A 16,900-nucleotide genomic window follows, 5' to 3' on the forward strand; every position below is an offset into this window, starting at 1 on the left:
TTAGTTTCTACTCCATATGCTGTAAAATTATTTTTCAGTTACTTATATTAAAACTGACACATTCCATATTGAGGATCTTTTTAAAATCACTGTCTAGCACACACTGAATAAACCACAACATTGGAGATTCAGAAACTGAACTACAGCTCTAATGAAGTTTCTTCAACTGTTTTCACTCAAAACAGCTTCAACTTGTATTTAATGTCTTGTCCTGCTGGTTGTCTGAAGGTGGGGAAACAGTGTATGTAATACCACACATAATATGTAATACCATAAGGTTATCTTATGCATGAAATGGAGATTTGAGACAGAAGTCCACTTTCCAGTACTGGTACAAATCTCTTTCATGATTCCAGGTAAATCACCTCATTATGCCTCAGTTCTCAGTGCCAGAATTGTGAGGACAAACTGATTAATGGTGTCAGCTATTCAAACTCCAGAACTGAATGTTTCATAAAACCAAACAAACCAACCCACCACACAAGTCAATTAGAGAACTACTGGTAAAGAACAGGCCAGACTGACACCCAGGCCTAGGAATACACAAAGTGAAACTTACAAGATCAAGTTTTCTGGTATTCACTACTTTTCAAGCAGGTGCCTTTAGGAACCAAGTTTAGCACAATATTTTTATTGTATGAAGGATCCAAGAAAAGGATACATTCAGACTTGTAATGAACACGAAAACCCTAATGAAGTGCTACCTTGTCAATCAGATGTAGGCTGAAACAGCCAAAAATAACAGGAAGATTTCCAATAGAGCAAAGAACCTGCATTCAGTATATCAACTTTTGAAGCAAAATTGTCAAAAACATTATTATGTGTGCAGAGTGGGCAAACAGCAAACAAAAACTTTAACGGGTTTCCTCTGCTCTCAATGAACTTCTGAACAACGAGCAAATAGTAAGACTGGCAGTGTCAGATGCTTGTTACTGTGAATGAACAGTCAGGCTTACCTGCCACCAAAAACACCAGCACCACAAAGAGAAAACAATGGAAACTATGCTTCCTTAGCCCTTACAGGTTTTGCAGGTAAGTACCCTCTTGCTACTTCTGCATGCAATTCTGTAAATCTAATCTTGATCTAATCTTTAAAGTACCAAGCTTCATTACCTAAAGTGCAAGACAACAAAAAGGCCCAAAACTGCAGGCACAGCAAGCAGAAGTGAGAGTTGTTTAGTCAAAGCTAGACAAGGCAGAAAGTCATGAAATGTTATGCTTTCGAGTGCTTTATGCACATCTCAGAATTTGTGATCAGCAGTTCTGCTACCCTTAGACACATTTCTTACTGTGCATTTATAATCTTGGCTTTACTCCCTGTCACTTGCACTGCACACAAGCAAGTTGTCTATACTGTACCATGTTACCTCGCTTTCACTGAGCATACTTGTTCTTCTGTCTGTGGGCAATTAACTCAATTTGTGACAACTAAGTTTCAGCAACCAGTTTAAACTTCTCATCAGACTTTTGGCATGGGCTGCAAAAAGCCTGCCAGCAAACTATGGCCACAAGAAGCAGTTGTTTTCACCAGGGAAACTCATTCTTCAACGAGATCACTCTCCCGCTGCACCGCAAACACAGCCAACATACAGCAGCTTTTCAGCTACCTCTACTGTGGAGTTCTCTCACCTATATCACACAGGAGAGGGCATACCCTGTAAGAGGTGCACCAGTGGTATGCATTTACTAGAGGAATGACTCCAAAATACACAGTGCAGCAATCTGCTCAAGAACTTAATATAGGCTTCTTTCAAATAAGAGACCACTTTGTCCTCTGTGCCCAGACAAGCAGACAGGGAATAAAAAGGGCAGAAGCAGCTGCTGCCATTCATACACAGCATCTGACTTAGGAAAACTTGTGTGGTTTTCAGGACTACCTCACATCTTCTCTAAGCCATTTTCTGGAAAATAAACAGAAGATCAACACTGCCGCCTGTGAAGATACACAATTTTCTAACAGACGCTCTGCTTGTTGTCTCCCAGGGCCCCTAAGCAGACCTGCCTGGATTACCAAAAAGAGGGACACCCTGACACATGGAATTGTCACTGATCAGGCAATAAAACTGTAAGGTCAGGGTCCCAGTTTTCAGTGCAGATATTTCCTTATTGCATGCATGTATTTAACAAATACTGCCAAACTGAGTTATGACAAAATGTGATTCTCTACATGACAGAAACATTCAGTTCAGTTAAACTGATTTTGTCAATTTTTATTTTCTTTAATATGTATTCTCTTCACCCTCTGAATAGTCTAGTCTTTTCATTAATCTCTTGCTGGATCTCTCTCTTTGTGCCACCTACACACATATATTAGTCTTGAAGTTCCACCTTGTCTCAAGTGAAGTCCTTCCCTTGGGAGTATATAGCCTGTAACACTGAACTTTATTAGCTTCAAAAAGAGCTTCAAAAAGAAACCTCAGGACTGAAGCACTCATTGAAGTTCTGTTGCAACATTTATTTAAACAGGCAATTTGGCTAAAAAGGCCTAAACAGACAGGGAACAAATCGTATTATTAAGTCTATGACAACAACAAAAACAAAATTCCGTCCCAGATCACAGCAAGAGCTCTGAGCAGCATTTTTGCCTTACATGGGAGTGTTTTAATTATGCAGCTGGAAATTAAAATTCTATAAACTGTTGGTTTTATTCAAACAGCAGCCCTTTATCACATCTGGGCACTGTTTACTGAAGAGCTTACTGCAAGACCAAGCAAGCAAAAGCAGAGGAAAAGCAGAAAACTGAAGCCCAGCACAAGTCACTGACCCAAAAGTGCAGGCATTCCCGTGTCAGGGCCAACCATGAACACAAACTTTCTTGAGCATCACTGCATTGCCTAGAAGAACATTTGTGCAGAGCTACTTCCTCAAGCACTAGGTGGACAACAACCATCACACACTGCATCAAAATCATAGAAACAAATACAACCTTTTAATTACATTGCCAGAAAGCTAGCACTGACCAAGAAGGACACAGAGTCCAGCCTGAACAGGCTCCAGCTTTCCCAGCTTTCAATTCCAGTCATTCAGAGTTTTTGTGTGTTACCCCTGTGAGGTAACCTTTACAAAATTCAGCTCTTTTGAAGACCAGGAAATTCAGTTATGCACAGTATAATTACACAGGACACTCCTTACAACACAAAAAATAATTATAAACCAATGACTTCCAGTTAAGTTCAATAAAAGACAGTACTACCTTAATTTTCTGGTGAATATGCCTCAGTGAATCTGCTGTACCCATGTCCATGTTGTCACTGATGCACACAAAATCAATCTTCATTTTTGTGTCCAGGTTTAGCATCTTTTGGATTTCCTTCCTTGTAATCACAATGACCTCTAGGACAAAAGAGAGTCTGATGAGATGAAGCAGAAAAAAATCTAAATCATATGTATCACAAATAGGATACACCCACTTATTAATTTAGAAAGGCTGATGGAACTGTCAAAAGGCTTGAGTAACCATAACTGGGTTCTCCACCCAGCCAAGCTCTTTTGGCAAGAGATTCTTTTCAAGAAAAGAAATAAACTCCTAATGAATATGAAAGCAATCTCTCCTTCTTTGCTGGGTGGCGGCTGTTACTGAAAGGGACACATGCATGTGTGGCATGAGTTAGCAAGACAGAACAGACACTTTTATCATTAACCAGCAACCTCAAACCATATGTCCTCAAACAGACCAATGAGCCCCCGTGTTCATGTCACCAACACTTTAGAGCTCTGTCTTTTGCTGCCTCGATCCTGTGTAATCCTCTGTGGACACCACCACCAACCACACTATTACAATACAATGGTTAAACTATTTCTCAGCATCAGCTTGGCAAGAAAGTGAAGTAATATATGAGCAACAAACTCATTCCATCTACAAAAGAAAAGGGATAAATGCATATTTGAAGGAAATCAACACTGGCATGAAAGCATATTTTCCAAAATGAAGAATGTGAGAACAGAAGCTCTGCAAAGAAAAGACTGAGGAAACAAGATGACAAGAAACCTTTTTCCCCAGTCTAAGAACAGGAAGGAAAAGCAACCATCAGATTTTCCAGTTAAAATATCCCCTCAAAACACCCCAACACTATAACACTGTATTCCACATGGAATTTTAACTGAGAAGTATGAGAAATAATAAATAAGAATGATAATAGTATAGGCAAGATGAAAACACATCAAGAATAAATCTGCATCAATCAAATCTCAACTCATCTTGAATCTCTTAAATAAAGAAAAGAGGAAGGAACTGTAAACATGGGAATTGTGTGGCATTTTGGTGCCAGAGACATGGCTGCTCTTCCATTCCCATACTGGATGCCAACGTAGATTCAAAAGAGGCTGAAGAACCTAGAGAAAGGGACTGAAAGCACACCTTGAATTAGGCAAAGAATTAACTTAAGAAGAGGGAACTGGTGTCAGGTGGAAGTTGTAAGCTTATGCAGTTCAGCATAAACCTGGTAAGCTGGGCAAAAGCCTCATAAATATTAGGAGAGATGAAGCACTGGCAATTAGGGCAAAAGGGACACAGTGAGTCAGCCCATGAACACCTACTTATTTATATAAGCAAGTATGAGGAACTAAAATCTTATGTAGGACTTAATAAAAATCATCCAGGGAGACAATTAATGCCACTGGATCGTTTAATGCAGGAATGTACAGCTTGGTCACAGGCATGAAGCAAGGAAGGAGCAGGAAGGTGGCAGTTTGCTTACTAAAGCTGAACACAACCCTGCACGTCCACATTTTCACTGGAGGCAGCTAAGCTGAAGAACCAGGTGTGAGAAAGGAGAAGGAGCTGACTGCAGCAGCATCACAGAGCCACAGCACAGTGCAGGCTCAAAGGAACCACACTGGACCATCTGATCCAACCTCCCTGCTCAAGCAGGGTCATCTCAAATCACTTTGCACAGGATTGTGTCCAGATGGTTCTGGGATATCCCCAGTGAGGGAGATCCCATACCCCCTCTGGCCAGCCTCTCCCAGTGCTTGGTCACCTGCACATTAAAGAAGTTTTTCTCATACTCAGGGGGAGCTTCCTGGGAATCAGTTTCTATCTGTTTCCTCTTGTACCATTGCTTGGCACCACTGAGCTGAACCTGGTCCATGCTCTGACACCCCCTTTAGAGACTGATAAATATTGATGAGGTTTCCTCTCAGTTTTCTTGAGGCTGAACAGGCCCAGCTCCCTCAGCATTTCCTCATAAGGGAGGTGCTCCAGTCCCTTTATAATCTTTGTTGCCCTCCACAGGACCTGCTCCAGAAGCTCCATGTCTCTCCTGTACTGAAAAGCCCAGAACTGGACACAGAACTCCAGATACAGCCTCACTAGGGCAGCTACTAGTGGTCAAGAGCATCAAGTGGAAATGGTTATTTCTGAATAAAGAGCCACACAAAGCACAATACTGATTACACAGAAGATTTTAACTATCTGCATTTCCATTGCAGGATAAAAGTACTGCCAAAAAAAAAAAAAAAAAGGACAGGAGAACAGGCAAATAAGGTAGACATTCAGAATGCAGACCTCAACAAAAAAAAACCAAACACAAACAAAACCAAAGGACAACAGTTCTTTAGGATTTTCTAATGAAACAGAATAAAGGTAAAGTCTGTTCTTAGTTTTGTTCCTTCACACTGAAATAGTAAGAGGTTAACATGGATAATAATGAGCTGATCTTTACATCTTCACAGAAGAAAGAAGCAGTCAGGAAAAAAGCCACAGATGCAGGACGAAGTACAGAATAATCACAGAGACAAAACAGAAAAGCAGAAATGCAAAAGACAAACACAAACATAAAAAATGCTTGAAAGGTGTCAGGAAGAAGCTTTCTAAGTAGCATGGGGAAATACCATAGAAAGATTTGGTCCAGCACTCAAAAGGTGAACAAAAGCCTAATCTAAGAAGATACTGAAGAAGTTCACCAGGTACTAAATACCACCTTAGTCCTACTGTGAAACATAGCCCACAGGTGAGCAACGCGAGACTGTCACTCCCCCTGCCCTGTTCTGGCCAAACCCCAGCCTGGCTCTGCGCTGCCACACGGACTGAATGCCGCAGACAGCGCCAGTAACCCTGAACTTCGGGCCAGGCTGAAACAACAAACCACGAGCCATCCCCATAGAGCTGACACTTCTCATGCTGCTGCCATTAATGACTGAGAAAGAAACACCAGAGACTCATGGTTAGCAACCCAGGGAAAGACAAAGTTGGGAAAAGCCTCAAATCAGAGAATCGCTAATGTTGGAAAAGACCTTTAAGACCATCAAGTCCAACCAACCAGCACCACCACCATTTTCGCCACTAAACCATGTCCTCAAGTGTCATATACTCATCGTTTTTCAACACTTCCAGGGATGGTGACTCCACCAATTTTCTGGGCAATCTGTTCCAATGCTTTAAAACCCCTCCAGTGGAAAAAAAAATTGTAATATCCAATCTAAACCTCCTCTGGTGCAACTTGAGACTAATTCCTCTGGTCCTGTCACTTGTTACCTGCGAGAAAAGACCAACACACTGACCTCCTTTAAGTCACTTGGTGAGAAGAGAGGGAGAGGGTGCAGGCACAGAGTGGAGAGGGCAGGAAGGGACGTGACACAGGCCCACAGCACAGAGATGTGCTGCATCACCTGCCCCATCCAACAGGGTACCCGCGACATGGCGTTAGAACGGCGAGAGAACAGAGGGAGCGGCGGCGGCAACTGGGACAGCCTGCGGTGACAGGGACAGCCCGTAGTGACCAGGGACAGCCCGCAGTGACCCGGACAGCCCACAGTGACCGGGACAGACCGCAGTGACAGGGGCAGCCCTGACCAGGACAGCCCGTAGTGACCAGGGACAGCCCGCAGTGACCGGGACAGACCGCAGTGACCGGGACAGACCGCAGTGACAGGGACAGCCCTGACCAGGACAGCCTGCAGTGACCGGGACAGCCCGCGGTGACAGGGACAGCCCGCGGTGACAGGGACAGCCCGCAGTGACAGGGACAGCCCACGGTGACCAGGGACAGCCTTAGTGACATGGGCAGGCCTCCCAGACCTCGCCGTGTCTCACCTTCGAAGCCAGCGCGCTCCAGGAGGTTCAGGGGGTACCAGAGCAGGGGCCGGTTTCCCACCGGGAGCAGTGGCTTCGGGATGCTGGAGGTCAGGTCCGTCATGCGGGAGCCGCCTCCGGCCGCCATCACCACGGCCTGGAACTCCATCGTGTGGCGGAGTTTCACAGAGACAAGGCAGGGCCTCACCGGGACAGGGGAGACAAGGCGACTTCACTCCACCGGTCCCTGCGACCGCTCCCGGCACTGACAGCGCAGCAATGGCGGTGCGGCCGCGCTGCGCCTGCGCGCGGACGGCCGAGCGCGTCGATGGCAGGCGAGCGCCGATAGAATCGATCCGCCTCCCCGGTGGACTCGGGCGGCCTCCACCCCGCCAGGACGGCGAGAGGAGCACCGAGCGATGGAGCACCGAGCGATGGAGGAGCCCGCGCTGCCGAGCGCCGAGTCACGGAGCCCCGCCGAGACGCGGGGGCGCTCGGCAGAACAGCGGCGCCAGGCGGCAGCGGGCAGGACTGCAGGGAGTAACGGGGGACAGCGGGGCTTCGTGTGGGGGCACTGGGGGGCACTGGGGGCTCTGTGTGGGGGGCACTGGGGGCTCCGTTTGGGGGCACTGGGGGGCACTGGGGGCTCTGTGTGGGGGCACTGGGGGGCACTGGGGGTTCTGTGTGGGGGCACTGGGGGCTCTGTGGGGGGGGCACTGGGGGGCATTTCGCAGTGTGCTTCCCACACCATGTCCAGAGAAGGGACAGGACTCACAGCACCTGCATGCCTCTCTCTCCACCCCACACGACCCAGTGCAGGCACAACACCCAGTGCCATGCCGCCCCTTCCAGTTGCCACACACTCCAGTCCAGCCCTAGAGAAACACAGGCAAAAACAGAACCTGGGGCAGCATAGCAGGATCTGGCCCTGCACTTTTATTGAATCCAGTGTTCCCAAGGCTCCCATGGCGTGGGGCACATGGGGGTCTCACTCATCCCAGGGGTTCTTGTCAGTGTCGATGGACATGCAGTTGTACACAGCGTAGCGCAGCAGCTCCTCGCAGACCTTGGCCCTGGCAGGGGGAACACGAGGTCACAGCCATGATGGGCACAGAAAACCTCAGGCTTCCCTCCCCACACCTGCCTGCACATTCCCCAAGGGAAGGCCTGGGGAGTCTTGATGGGAACCCCAACATCAGCTCCAGGGAAAGGGGAGCATCCCTATCCCCAGCTCAACTCACGAGGAATAGTTGGGCAAGAAGAAGGTGCAGGAGCATGTGCAGGCCTGTGGCATCAGGTCCAACGCATCCAAGCTTGAGAGAAAGGAGAGTCAGACCCCAGCACTGCTCAGGGACCTCACATCATGTGGGGACCCCAGCACAGGCAGGATGGACTCACTTTGACCTTTCCGGGTAGACGTGGATCTCAACCGGGAGGCGACTCCGACCAGTGACAAACTTAAGGAAACGGCTGAGATCCTCTGAGGGGAAAGACAGAGCGCAGGTCTCAGGGACAGGACTGTCACAGCAAGATCTGCCTTGCAGAATCACCCCAGGAGCATGGGGCAAAGCTAAGGGATGCTCTTAGAATCCCAGGAAGGGCAAGGTGGGATGACCTCAGCCAGTTCCCAGGGAAGCACCTGGTGAGCACCCCTGGGGCACAGGGCAGTGGATACCCCATACTCTGGCCCGTCCCACTGCACATGAAGAGCAGGGAAAGGCTTGGGGTCACTCACCGCTGGTAAAGTTGTTGAGTGCCTCCAAGAAATACTGGATACGAGTATCATCAGTGGTGAAGTCATCAAACTTGACTGTGATAGAAAGTGCAATGGCTTAAATAGAAATTCCCAGCAAAGCAAAGGAAGGGAGGAGACCCTCTGCTCCTTGGTGAGCCCATGAGAGCCCCTGGCACCCCTGAGGGGACTCAGCACCTTGTGTCATGGTGGGTGGAGAAACAGATCCTAGCCTGCAGAGTGGCCACTCGCCTCTGCCCATAGCAGCTAAGGACCAGATGGACTAGAGTGGGGTCCAGTGGGGTTTGCTGCTAAACCTGAAGCATCAAGGACCCTCTGGCTTATCCTCCCCCAGGCTCTCAGGCACCTCATGACCAGAATGCATGTGCAGGACAAGCATTATCAAGGGGATCCCCTGCCCTTTACAAGGGCAGGGAGCAGCTCTGGGCTGGCCCTGTGACTTACTGAACTTCTGTAGCTCAGCCACTGTGATCTCCGGGTCCCCACAGATCCTCTTCTCCATCTGCTGCCAGGTAAGCAGGTCCAGCACAGGCTGGGGCACCACATGGAGCAGCCCAGCACGTATAGCTGCAATCTGTGGGACACAGGATGGGCTCCATGTTACCACAGTGGGTCTGAGCCCTGGGCATCCACCTAGGTCTCTGGGGACAGTGACCACAGGACCCCAAAAGGGATCCTCAGGGCACATGGACATACTGGGCATGGGATGCACAAAGAAACCATCCAGCTGCAGCTGGGGGACACATTTTGGCAACCACCAGTCCCACAAGTACCAGGATGTTTTGCCACAGGAGCAGGGCCCCCTTTCAGCCCTGTCAGCCCTGGGGGACAGTGTCACCTGCTCCTTGCTCTCCTCCAGCCGAGCCTTTTGCACCAGGCGGATGAACTCCCTGCGGTCCTCGTAGCGCACAGCGGTGTTGCTGCCATTGGGGATCAGCTCCACCATGCGCTGGTCACTCAGCACTGTTGTGTAGGTCAACTCTCTGCCAAACATGAACTCAAAGCCTTCCTTGTCCACCTTCTCCAGCACCTCCAGCAGCTTCACCTACAATCCAGATGGACAATAGCCACCACAGTGGAGCCAGAGCAGCCATGAGAGCAGCAGCACTGCCCTGCCAGCACCCAGTCCTGCTCACCAGCTCTGCGTCCACAGTGGCAAAGTCCTTGCTCCAGCTGACCTCCTCCCCTGCCAGCTGCTTCCACACCAGCGCTGGCAAAGACAGGATCTGCCAAAAAGAGTGGACACAAGCATTCTACCCCTGCCTCTCCTTCACCCAAGGGCAGCCCCTTTGCCCAAGACAGGGTGGCCCCTGCCAAGCCCCCTCACTGGCCAGAAAGGCTCTGCTGTGCTCACCAGAAACTCCTTGCTCCTCAGGGCTGCTCCCATCAGCTGCCCGATCCACTCATACTTGGGGAAGTCCTTGCAGGAGGGGTTGGGCACATACATGTCCCTGGTGTCACTGCTGCTGTTAGCCTGTGGGAGAGACACTTAGGACACAGAGATCTGACAAGCCCAGCACAGCACAGTCTCTCCTGCAGCCTCCCCCACAATCACCTCTCCACCTGCATCTCTAGCCCTTTACATCCCTCCAGGAGATCTCCATCACTCAGGTACAAGCACAGCTCCCCCAGCCAATAGCCCTGCAAGCATTAAGATAGGGCTAACACCCCAGGCTCTGCTGACTGACTCCCCTGGCCTGGACAAGCAGACAGTGGGATGCCAAACCTGATTGGAGGTGCGCACAAAGAATGGCAGGGGCACTGGGACATCGCTGGAGCTGGGACACAGTTCCTCTGACACATCTGACAGGCTGTCCCGAAAGCCACCACCTGCAGGAGGGGCAGAGGATGGTTAGTGCCTGACACACCAGAGCCAGACACTGAGCCACAGGATCTGGCCAAGCTGCCCCCCTCCCTGGGGCAGCAGCAGCAGCACTGGTGGGGTAGGAGAGATACAGGGATGATCTCATGTTTGCAGAGCAGGGCTGCCTCTCCTAGAGCAGCTGGGACAGCGTGGGCACCCACTGAGCTGCACCCCAACACAGGAGACACCAGGGGAGACCTCTCACCATTGTCAATGATCCCCTCAGTGATGAAATCGCACTCCCACCACTGGGTGTAGGTGAGGGGCCACCTGTGGGAAAGCAACAGCCCCATGCACATCCTTCCTCCGAGCATACCAGCAGCACCTGGAATCCCCTTGCACCCTGCTCTGGGGAAGTGACACCCCACAAATATGACACTGAAGACCTACCTGTAGTCCAGGGGCTGATTGTTCTTGGAAGATCTGAGGCCATCATACAACTGCAGAGTAGTAGAGCAGAAAGGGGATGAGATGGGAAAAGATACCTGCTGCAGTGACAGGTACCTGGCACAGGGCATGGTGCTGCTGTACCTGGGTGAAGACGGCGTTCCTACAGCTGGGGTCCAGCGCGGGGTTGGCACGGTGCTCCCGGGCCAGGAGCCGGTTGATGTAGAGCTTTGGCAGGGTGTGAGGAGCAGAGCTCTCTGAGGACTGCAGACAGTGGGCAATGAGGGCTTCACTCTGCTTGGACAGCAGCAGGAATGGCTTCATGCTCTAACAAGAGACAAGCAGGGATGGTTAGAGGTCTGATCCTGCCACCACCTGCTGTCTTTTCCTCTTCCTAAGTCAGCCCTGGTGTCACAGGGGATGCTCCTGCATCTCCCAGGCAATGCCAAACATGGCAGCTCTCAGCCCATTGGATCAAGGAGGAAACACTACAGCTCCCAGAAAACCTGAACCTGTGAGGAGATGCCCCTGCTGGCACCATCCCAGGGAAGCCTGGCACATGCTCACCCTGAGTGCATTGAAAGTGCCGATGCTGTCCTCAGAGAGGGGAATCAGGTAACACAGGACACCTTCCAGGAGCTGGACAAACCTGGAGACAGGAGAGAAGCAGGAGTGTGAGGCTGTAGGAGAGCAGCATTTCACCACAATCCCTAGGCACTGTGCTCCCTGCACATGGGTCCCTTCCAGCCCATGGAGGGACACCAGACACAAGGGGAGGACCCACCTAGCACCCTCTGGCCAAGCACTTTGTTTCATTTCCCCCAAGAAAATGCTGCAAACAAGGGCAGGCCAGCCCATGCTGCTGCACTGCAGCTGAATCAATGCAGAGGGTCTCTGTGGGGCCAGTACTGACCCCAGCCCCTGCAGGTCAGGGCATGATGATTTTTGAGACTGAGATCACTGTAGAAATTGTGGCAGCCCAGTGCCGTACCTCTGAATGAGCACAGCTCGCCGGTACAGCACGTCAGCATCCACCCCTTCCAGCAGAGGGTAGCGAACCAGCCGGGCTGGCTGGAACATGTCAGCGTTCAGGATCAGGTCCCACTCCCAGAAGGACATGATCTTAATGCCCTGCAGACGGACATTGTACCCTTGGTCTGCCAAGAAAAAATAGTGATGCTGTGTGTGCTGCAGCCAGCATGGCTCAGATGCTGCAACCAGGGGTGAGGTGCCCCCAGCTCCTGCAGCATCTCATATGAAGCTCATTCCTTAACCTTCCCACCAGTGGATCCCAAAAAGCAGCCAGTGCGGTAGAAAGAGCCACAGGTGCCAGAACTAGCGGGTTTAGGGCCAGGCTGGGCTAGCAGCCACAGTCTGGATGCACAGGCTCACCCCGGCACTCCAGGAAGCGGATCTCCAGCACCGGCATGTGGGTTTTCATGTCCCGGAGGATGCAGACATTCTGGTAGCTGTTCCTGCACACAGCACGGAGGGAGATGGCAGAGCCATGAGGCACAGACACCTGTGAGGTGGCCAGCAAGGCACAGGCCACCCTGGCCCCCCAGCCAAGGATGTGCTTCTACCCATGCAAAAGCCCCCCCACCTCACCAGGGCTGTGGCAGGAGGTGCCCAAGCAGAGAGAAGAGGCTGTCAGAGGCACAGAGACGTTCTGGAGAAGGTGGAAGCTGCATCCAAAAAGCCAGAAAAGAGCACAAATTCAAAGCAGTACAAAAAGACAAGATGACTGAGAGCATGTCACTGTTCTTGGGGGTTCCCAGGACATCTACAAGGGCAGAACCATCCTTCAAGCGGAGTTGGTCATGCAAGGGTGGTGTGTTTTTGAAAGAAGCAGTGATCTGTGTAAATGAATGTCGCAGCCTGTGGTGTCTCCTTAGACTTGAGATCACCTCAGGAGGATATAAAGGTAGTCTGGGATTCGGGTTTTTCTGATGACCGCCGAGGAGAGACTGGAGGAGGCTGCTCTCAGAGGTTTCAAGGTTGTTTATTGTTTCTTATCTCAAAAGTTCTTTGTCCAGCTAACAGTGATCTGTTCAGCCACACATCCAGGGTGGAATCTGCCTGGCAGAGGCAGGTCTTATCTTTTATACTCTAAACTACGTACTTACTATTTACAATTATTTTCCAATACACTACAATCTTAAAACATTGTCCAGCTTTGTCCCCATCCAATCTGAGAGTCCCAGCATGCCATCCAACATGGATGACATGAAGAAGGAGGAAGAAGGCATACCACGCCCCAAATCCTCCATGTTAGCTAAAGCCCTCTAATATAAACATTCCTAAAAATCTACCTTTTCTACATTCTAACAATCTAATTTAAACTTTACTTATTTTGGTGCTTTGTATTTCTTCCCTCAATATTGGTAGATTTTTTCCAGGGACACAAATCCAGCCCCAGAGACTTTGGGGTCCCATTCCAGGGTCTTTGAGGGCCTTGCCAGGGGGGTCTCAAGGCCTCCAGGGAAGCCAGGGGAACACATTGGACTCCCACAATGAGCAATTTACTAAGTGTATTTGCAGCGCCTTTGTCAAAGTCCCATCAAAGTCCTGTGAGCCCATGGGGAAAAACTACTACAAGTATTCATGCACAGTGAGGAGCTGTCTCCTGCCACTGCAAAGGACACCTCTGCAGTCTCATGGGTGCTTCTTCAGAGACAGATTTCACTGGTCAGCCAGAAAACATCAACCAGGCACATTTTGGGGGAAGGTGAAGGACACCTTTGCACTCCTGTATAAGCCCCTAGCTGCCTTGAGAAGGGTGTTCAAAGCCAGGGTGAAGATAGAGGTGAAACACCCCAGGACTTCTTGGCTACAGCATGGCAGAAGTGCTCAGGAAGGTGACAGCAATGGTGTGTGTTCCCAGAAGTGAGGAGGAAGAGGCAGAAAAACCACCAAAGTCACCAGGCAGAAGAAAGCACACTGCAGACCAGCTGCTGCAGCATGGGTGAGAAGCAGGAGAAGAGATTAAGGCACTTGACTGGCACATGGAAGCAAGGGACCACCACACCAGATGTACAGATGTAGCCTACACCCAGGAAGTTCCGACCCTTGGAGAGCCACTGCCACTGGCAAGTCACCCAGAACAAACCCCAGCCCCATCCTTAACACGTGCTCAGGGTGCAGAGATAACTCAGGAGCTTGGCACAAGCTGGGCACAGGCTGCTCCTCTCTCATTACTCACTCATTAATGAGGACTGTTCTCAGGTGCTGCAGCCTGCTTAGTGTTCCCCCATACACAGCCACTCGCCTGGGTACATAGGAGTTGCACTGCCCATCCAGCATCAGCCACAGTCTCCTGGGGATGAGAAGAGCAAGGAACAGCATAGTCCTCCCCTCATGAGCTGCATGGGGCCAGAGATGCCTCCAGAGCTGTCCCAGGCCTGGGGCAAAGCTGTGTCTTCCTGGGGTGCCTTTGGCAGCAATTCTCCCACACCTCAACCCCACACCCCCAGCTGCAGCTGGGGGAAAGCTGGGTTGAAGAGGAAGATGGTGCTTTGCCCCACACCCTGCCCTTCCCTGGCACAGCTGTTGGCATGGAGGGAGCACCCCGAGGTCTCACTTGACAATGGTGCCTTTCTTCATGTTGAGCCGCACCCAGTGCTGCCCCGGGGGCCCGCTGCTCTCCCAGAAGGTGTATGTCAGGTTGTCTGTCAGATGGGCTGCAACACACTCCTCCTGCAAGAGAGCAGTGAGCAGAGGGAGGTGAGCATCCTTGGACACACCACGGCCTCCTCTGAGATGTGTTTTGTGAGTACAAAGGAGGTCAGAAACAGGCCAGCCCCTTGGTTTGTCAGGCTGTGGGTGGATGGTGGCTCCCTGACATAGCAAACTGGGCGTGGCTGTGGACCCCTAGTGCCCCAGAAACACAATGGAGTTTTGCTTCCAACTCCCAACAGCTTTGCTAGAGCAGCAAAACCCCCCCACCACCATCCCCTGCCCCTCAGAGATGGAACAGCCACAGCTGGCCATTCCCTCCCCACATCTGTGGTGATGGTCACACATCTTATGCTGATTTTAGGTTGCAGAGGAGCCCCACTACGCACCGTGTGTGAGGAGACCTCGATGCTGTTGATGTGTTCCTTGGTGCAGTCCACGCGCTGCAGCCTCTTCTCGCTGTGATCGTACAGGAAGCGCCCCAGCTCCACGTCGTGTTCATAGGTCCAGCCTGGGGGCACGAACCTGCAGGGAGTCTCTGTGTTAACAGGACGAGGAGACCACGCTGTGCCCCAAACCTGCCCACCAGCAGTGTGCAGGAGCCTCAGCTGAGACTGGTTGCAGTCTCACGGCCACCAAATTGGCATGGTGCCAGGCCACTGTCCCTGCAGCAGACAGATGGCACGGCTCTATCTCATCATCAGCACACCAGGTATTTATGGCCACTCCAGCCCAGTGTGAATTGCAATACACAGTCACTCCAATGGTCTGTGGAGCAAAGGCCATCTTCGTTTGAGCAGTGCTGAGGTATCAATGGAAAAGACTCCTCATGGCACTCATCCTCCCCCCACCAGACCCTGAAGCCAGTCTTGGCTCTGCAGGCATGTGCAGGCCCTGGCCAGCAGCCCCTCAGGATGCTGCACTCCTGCTCTGGGAGATGCATTCATACCGAAACTTCTGCACCGCGGCCTCATCCTGCTCTAGAAGCCTGGGCATCTCTCCAAGGCGCATGGAGTACGTCAGGTCCACCACTTGTTCCCAGCTGCAGCAGCAGGGGCGGAGGAGTCACACAATGGAAAAGATGTGTCAGTGCTCAGTGTGTCCATTACTGCTTTAGCCTGAAGTGTAGTCAGCAGTAGTGGGGCACTGGAGGTGACATCCAGGAACAGCTGTGGGAAGGATGAATGTCCCTGCACCCGAGCACAGGCTGGGACAGAACAGGGGAATCCCGCTTTGCAGCTGACCTTCCATCATGAAAATAAAATTTGAGCTCTCTGATCGCTGCACTACCTCTGTGACATTGCTCAGCCCAAATCCAAATGACTCAGAACGCCCCCGGCATCATCTTTATTCTGTGCAGGCGCTGCCACAAGCTAACAGGAGTCTACGAGGGAGCACCCACCTGCCCACCGGCAGACTGTGCAGGATGTGTCCCACCTGCGCTGGAGGAAGTGAGTGGACTGTGCCGGGCGTGCCCAAGGGATTTGGGATGGATGGGTTGCATGCGCTCTGTGGGACCGGTCACACGCGCCTCCAGCGCCCAGAGCCCAGCTCCTGCCCGGGGCCATACCTGACAGCAGGTCTATAATCAACCCCCAGAGTCTGGTGCTGACACTGGATCCTCTGCACGGAGTCAACCGGGACTAATTTATCTCCTCTCTCTCCGAACCTCTGCGCCAGCACCCAGCCCTCCTCCAGGCCACGGGTGTCTGTGTACTCCTCCAGCTGCTCCTGAAGGCACAGCGCGTCCTGTCACCGCCGTCGGGACTCGGCGTGCCCGGGCGGTTCCCGGTGCCGCCGCACCCGCGTTACCTTGCTGAGCTTGACCCAGAGCCCGGCGCCGTTGCAGTACTCCTCGCCGGTGGCGCGCAGGCAGCCGCCCTTCCGCACCTCGATGGTGGCCCGCGCCGCCCGCTTGCCGCCCCGCGCCGGCCCCGGGCTGTCCCACACGCTGAGCAGGCTGCGGGCGGCGGCGGCCGCGGGGTCCTTGCAGATCTTGTACTGCACCTCCCGCGGCACGTAGCAGAGCGCGGGGGGCAGCGCCTGGGCGCGGCGGAAGCACTCGCTGCACTGCAGCAGGAACCGCAGCCGGCCCAGGATCTGGTGCGGTGCCTCCCCGCCCGCCCCCATCGCGCTCGGGACACCGGCTCCGGCCGCTGCTCTGCGCCCCCGGTGTCCCGGCCGTGCCGCCCCGGAGTGCCCGCCGTGC

At 51.9% G+C, this 16,900-nt stretch overlaps 2 protein-coding genes across 2 annotated transcripts in view; both read right to left on the reverse strand.

Annotated features, from left to right (window-relative positions):
• EIF2B3 (eukaryotic translation initiation factor 2B subunit gamma) overlaps positions 1-7,501 on the reverse strand; it is a 97,156-nt gene extending 89,655 nt beyond the window's left edge. Inside the window, exons 1-2 of the mRNA XM_056497115.1 lie at positions 7,034-7,501; positions 3,194-3,333 (exon numbers count right to left, since the gene is read on the reverse strand). Coding sequence (XP_056353090.1) covers positions 3,194-3,333; positions 7,034-7,181 — 288 coding nt within the window. The 5' untranslated portion in view covers positions 7,182-7,501. The remainder of the gene's footprint in view (positions 1-3,193; positions 3,334-7,033) is intronic.
• A 414-nt stretch (positions 7,502-7,915) lies between these two features.
• LOC130255970 (E3 ubiquitin-protein ligase HECTD3-like) lies at positions 7,916-16,890 on the reverse strand. Its single transcript, XM_056497084.1, has 21 exons — positions 16,504-16,890; positions 16,262-16,422; positions 15,641-15,733; positions 15,081-15,216; positions 14,597-14,712; positions 14,219-14,332; positions 12,409-12,491; positions 12,008-12,173; positions 11,584-11,665; positions 11,161-11,343; positions 11,020-11,069; positions 10,835-10,899; positions 10,492-10,595; positions 10,120-10,239; positions 9,902-9,991; positions 9,604-9,810; positions 9,210-9,339; positions 8,748-8,822; positions 8,411-8,492; positions 8,254-8,325; positions 7,916-8,085 (listed from the first exon to the last, which is right to left on the reverse strand). The coding sequence occupies exons 1-21, from the start codon at positions 16,819-16,821 to the stop codon at positions 8,001-8,003; spliced, it is 2,532 nt and encodes an 843-aa protein (XP_056353059.1). The 5' UTR covers positions 16,822-16,890; the 3' UTR covers positions 7,916-8,000.
• Positions 16,891-16,900: the final 10 nt, after the last annotated feature.

The sequence above is a fragment of the Oenanthe melanoleuca genome, chromosome 8 (assembly GCF_029582105.1).
Source record: "Oenanthe melanoleuca isolate GR-GAL-2019-014 chromosome 8, OMel1.0, whole genome shotgun sequence".
Lineage (NCBI taxonomy): Eukaryota > Metazoa > Chordata > Aves > Passeriformes > Muscicapidae > Oenanthe > Oenanthe melanoleuca.

Excerpts from the sequence above, each read along its gene's own strand:
- LOC130255970 (XM_056497084.1), bottom strand. The coding sequence starts at position 16,821 with ATGGGGGCGGGCGGGGAGGCACCGCACCAGATCCTGGGCCGGCTGCGG. Across the intron at positions 11,666-12,007 it reads CGAGCTGTGCTCATTCAGAG|GTTTGTCCAGCTCCTGGAAG; the intron begins GTACGGCACTGG and ends TCCTGTCTCCAG. Across the intron at positions 10,596-10,834 it reads TGAGGGGATCATTGACAATG|GTGGTGGCTTTCGGGACAGC; the intron begins GTGAGAGGTCTC and ends CCCCTCCTGCAG.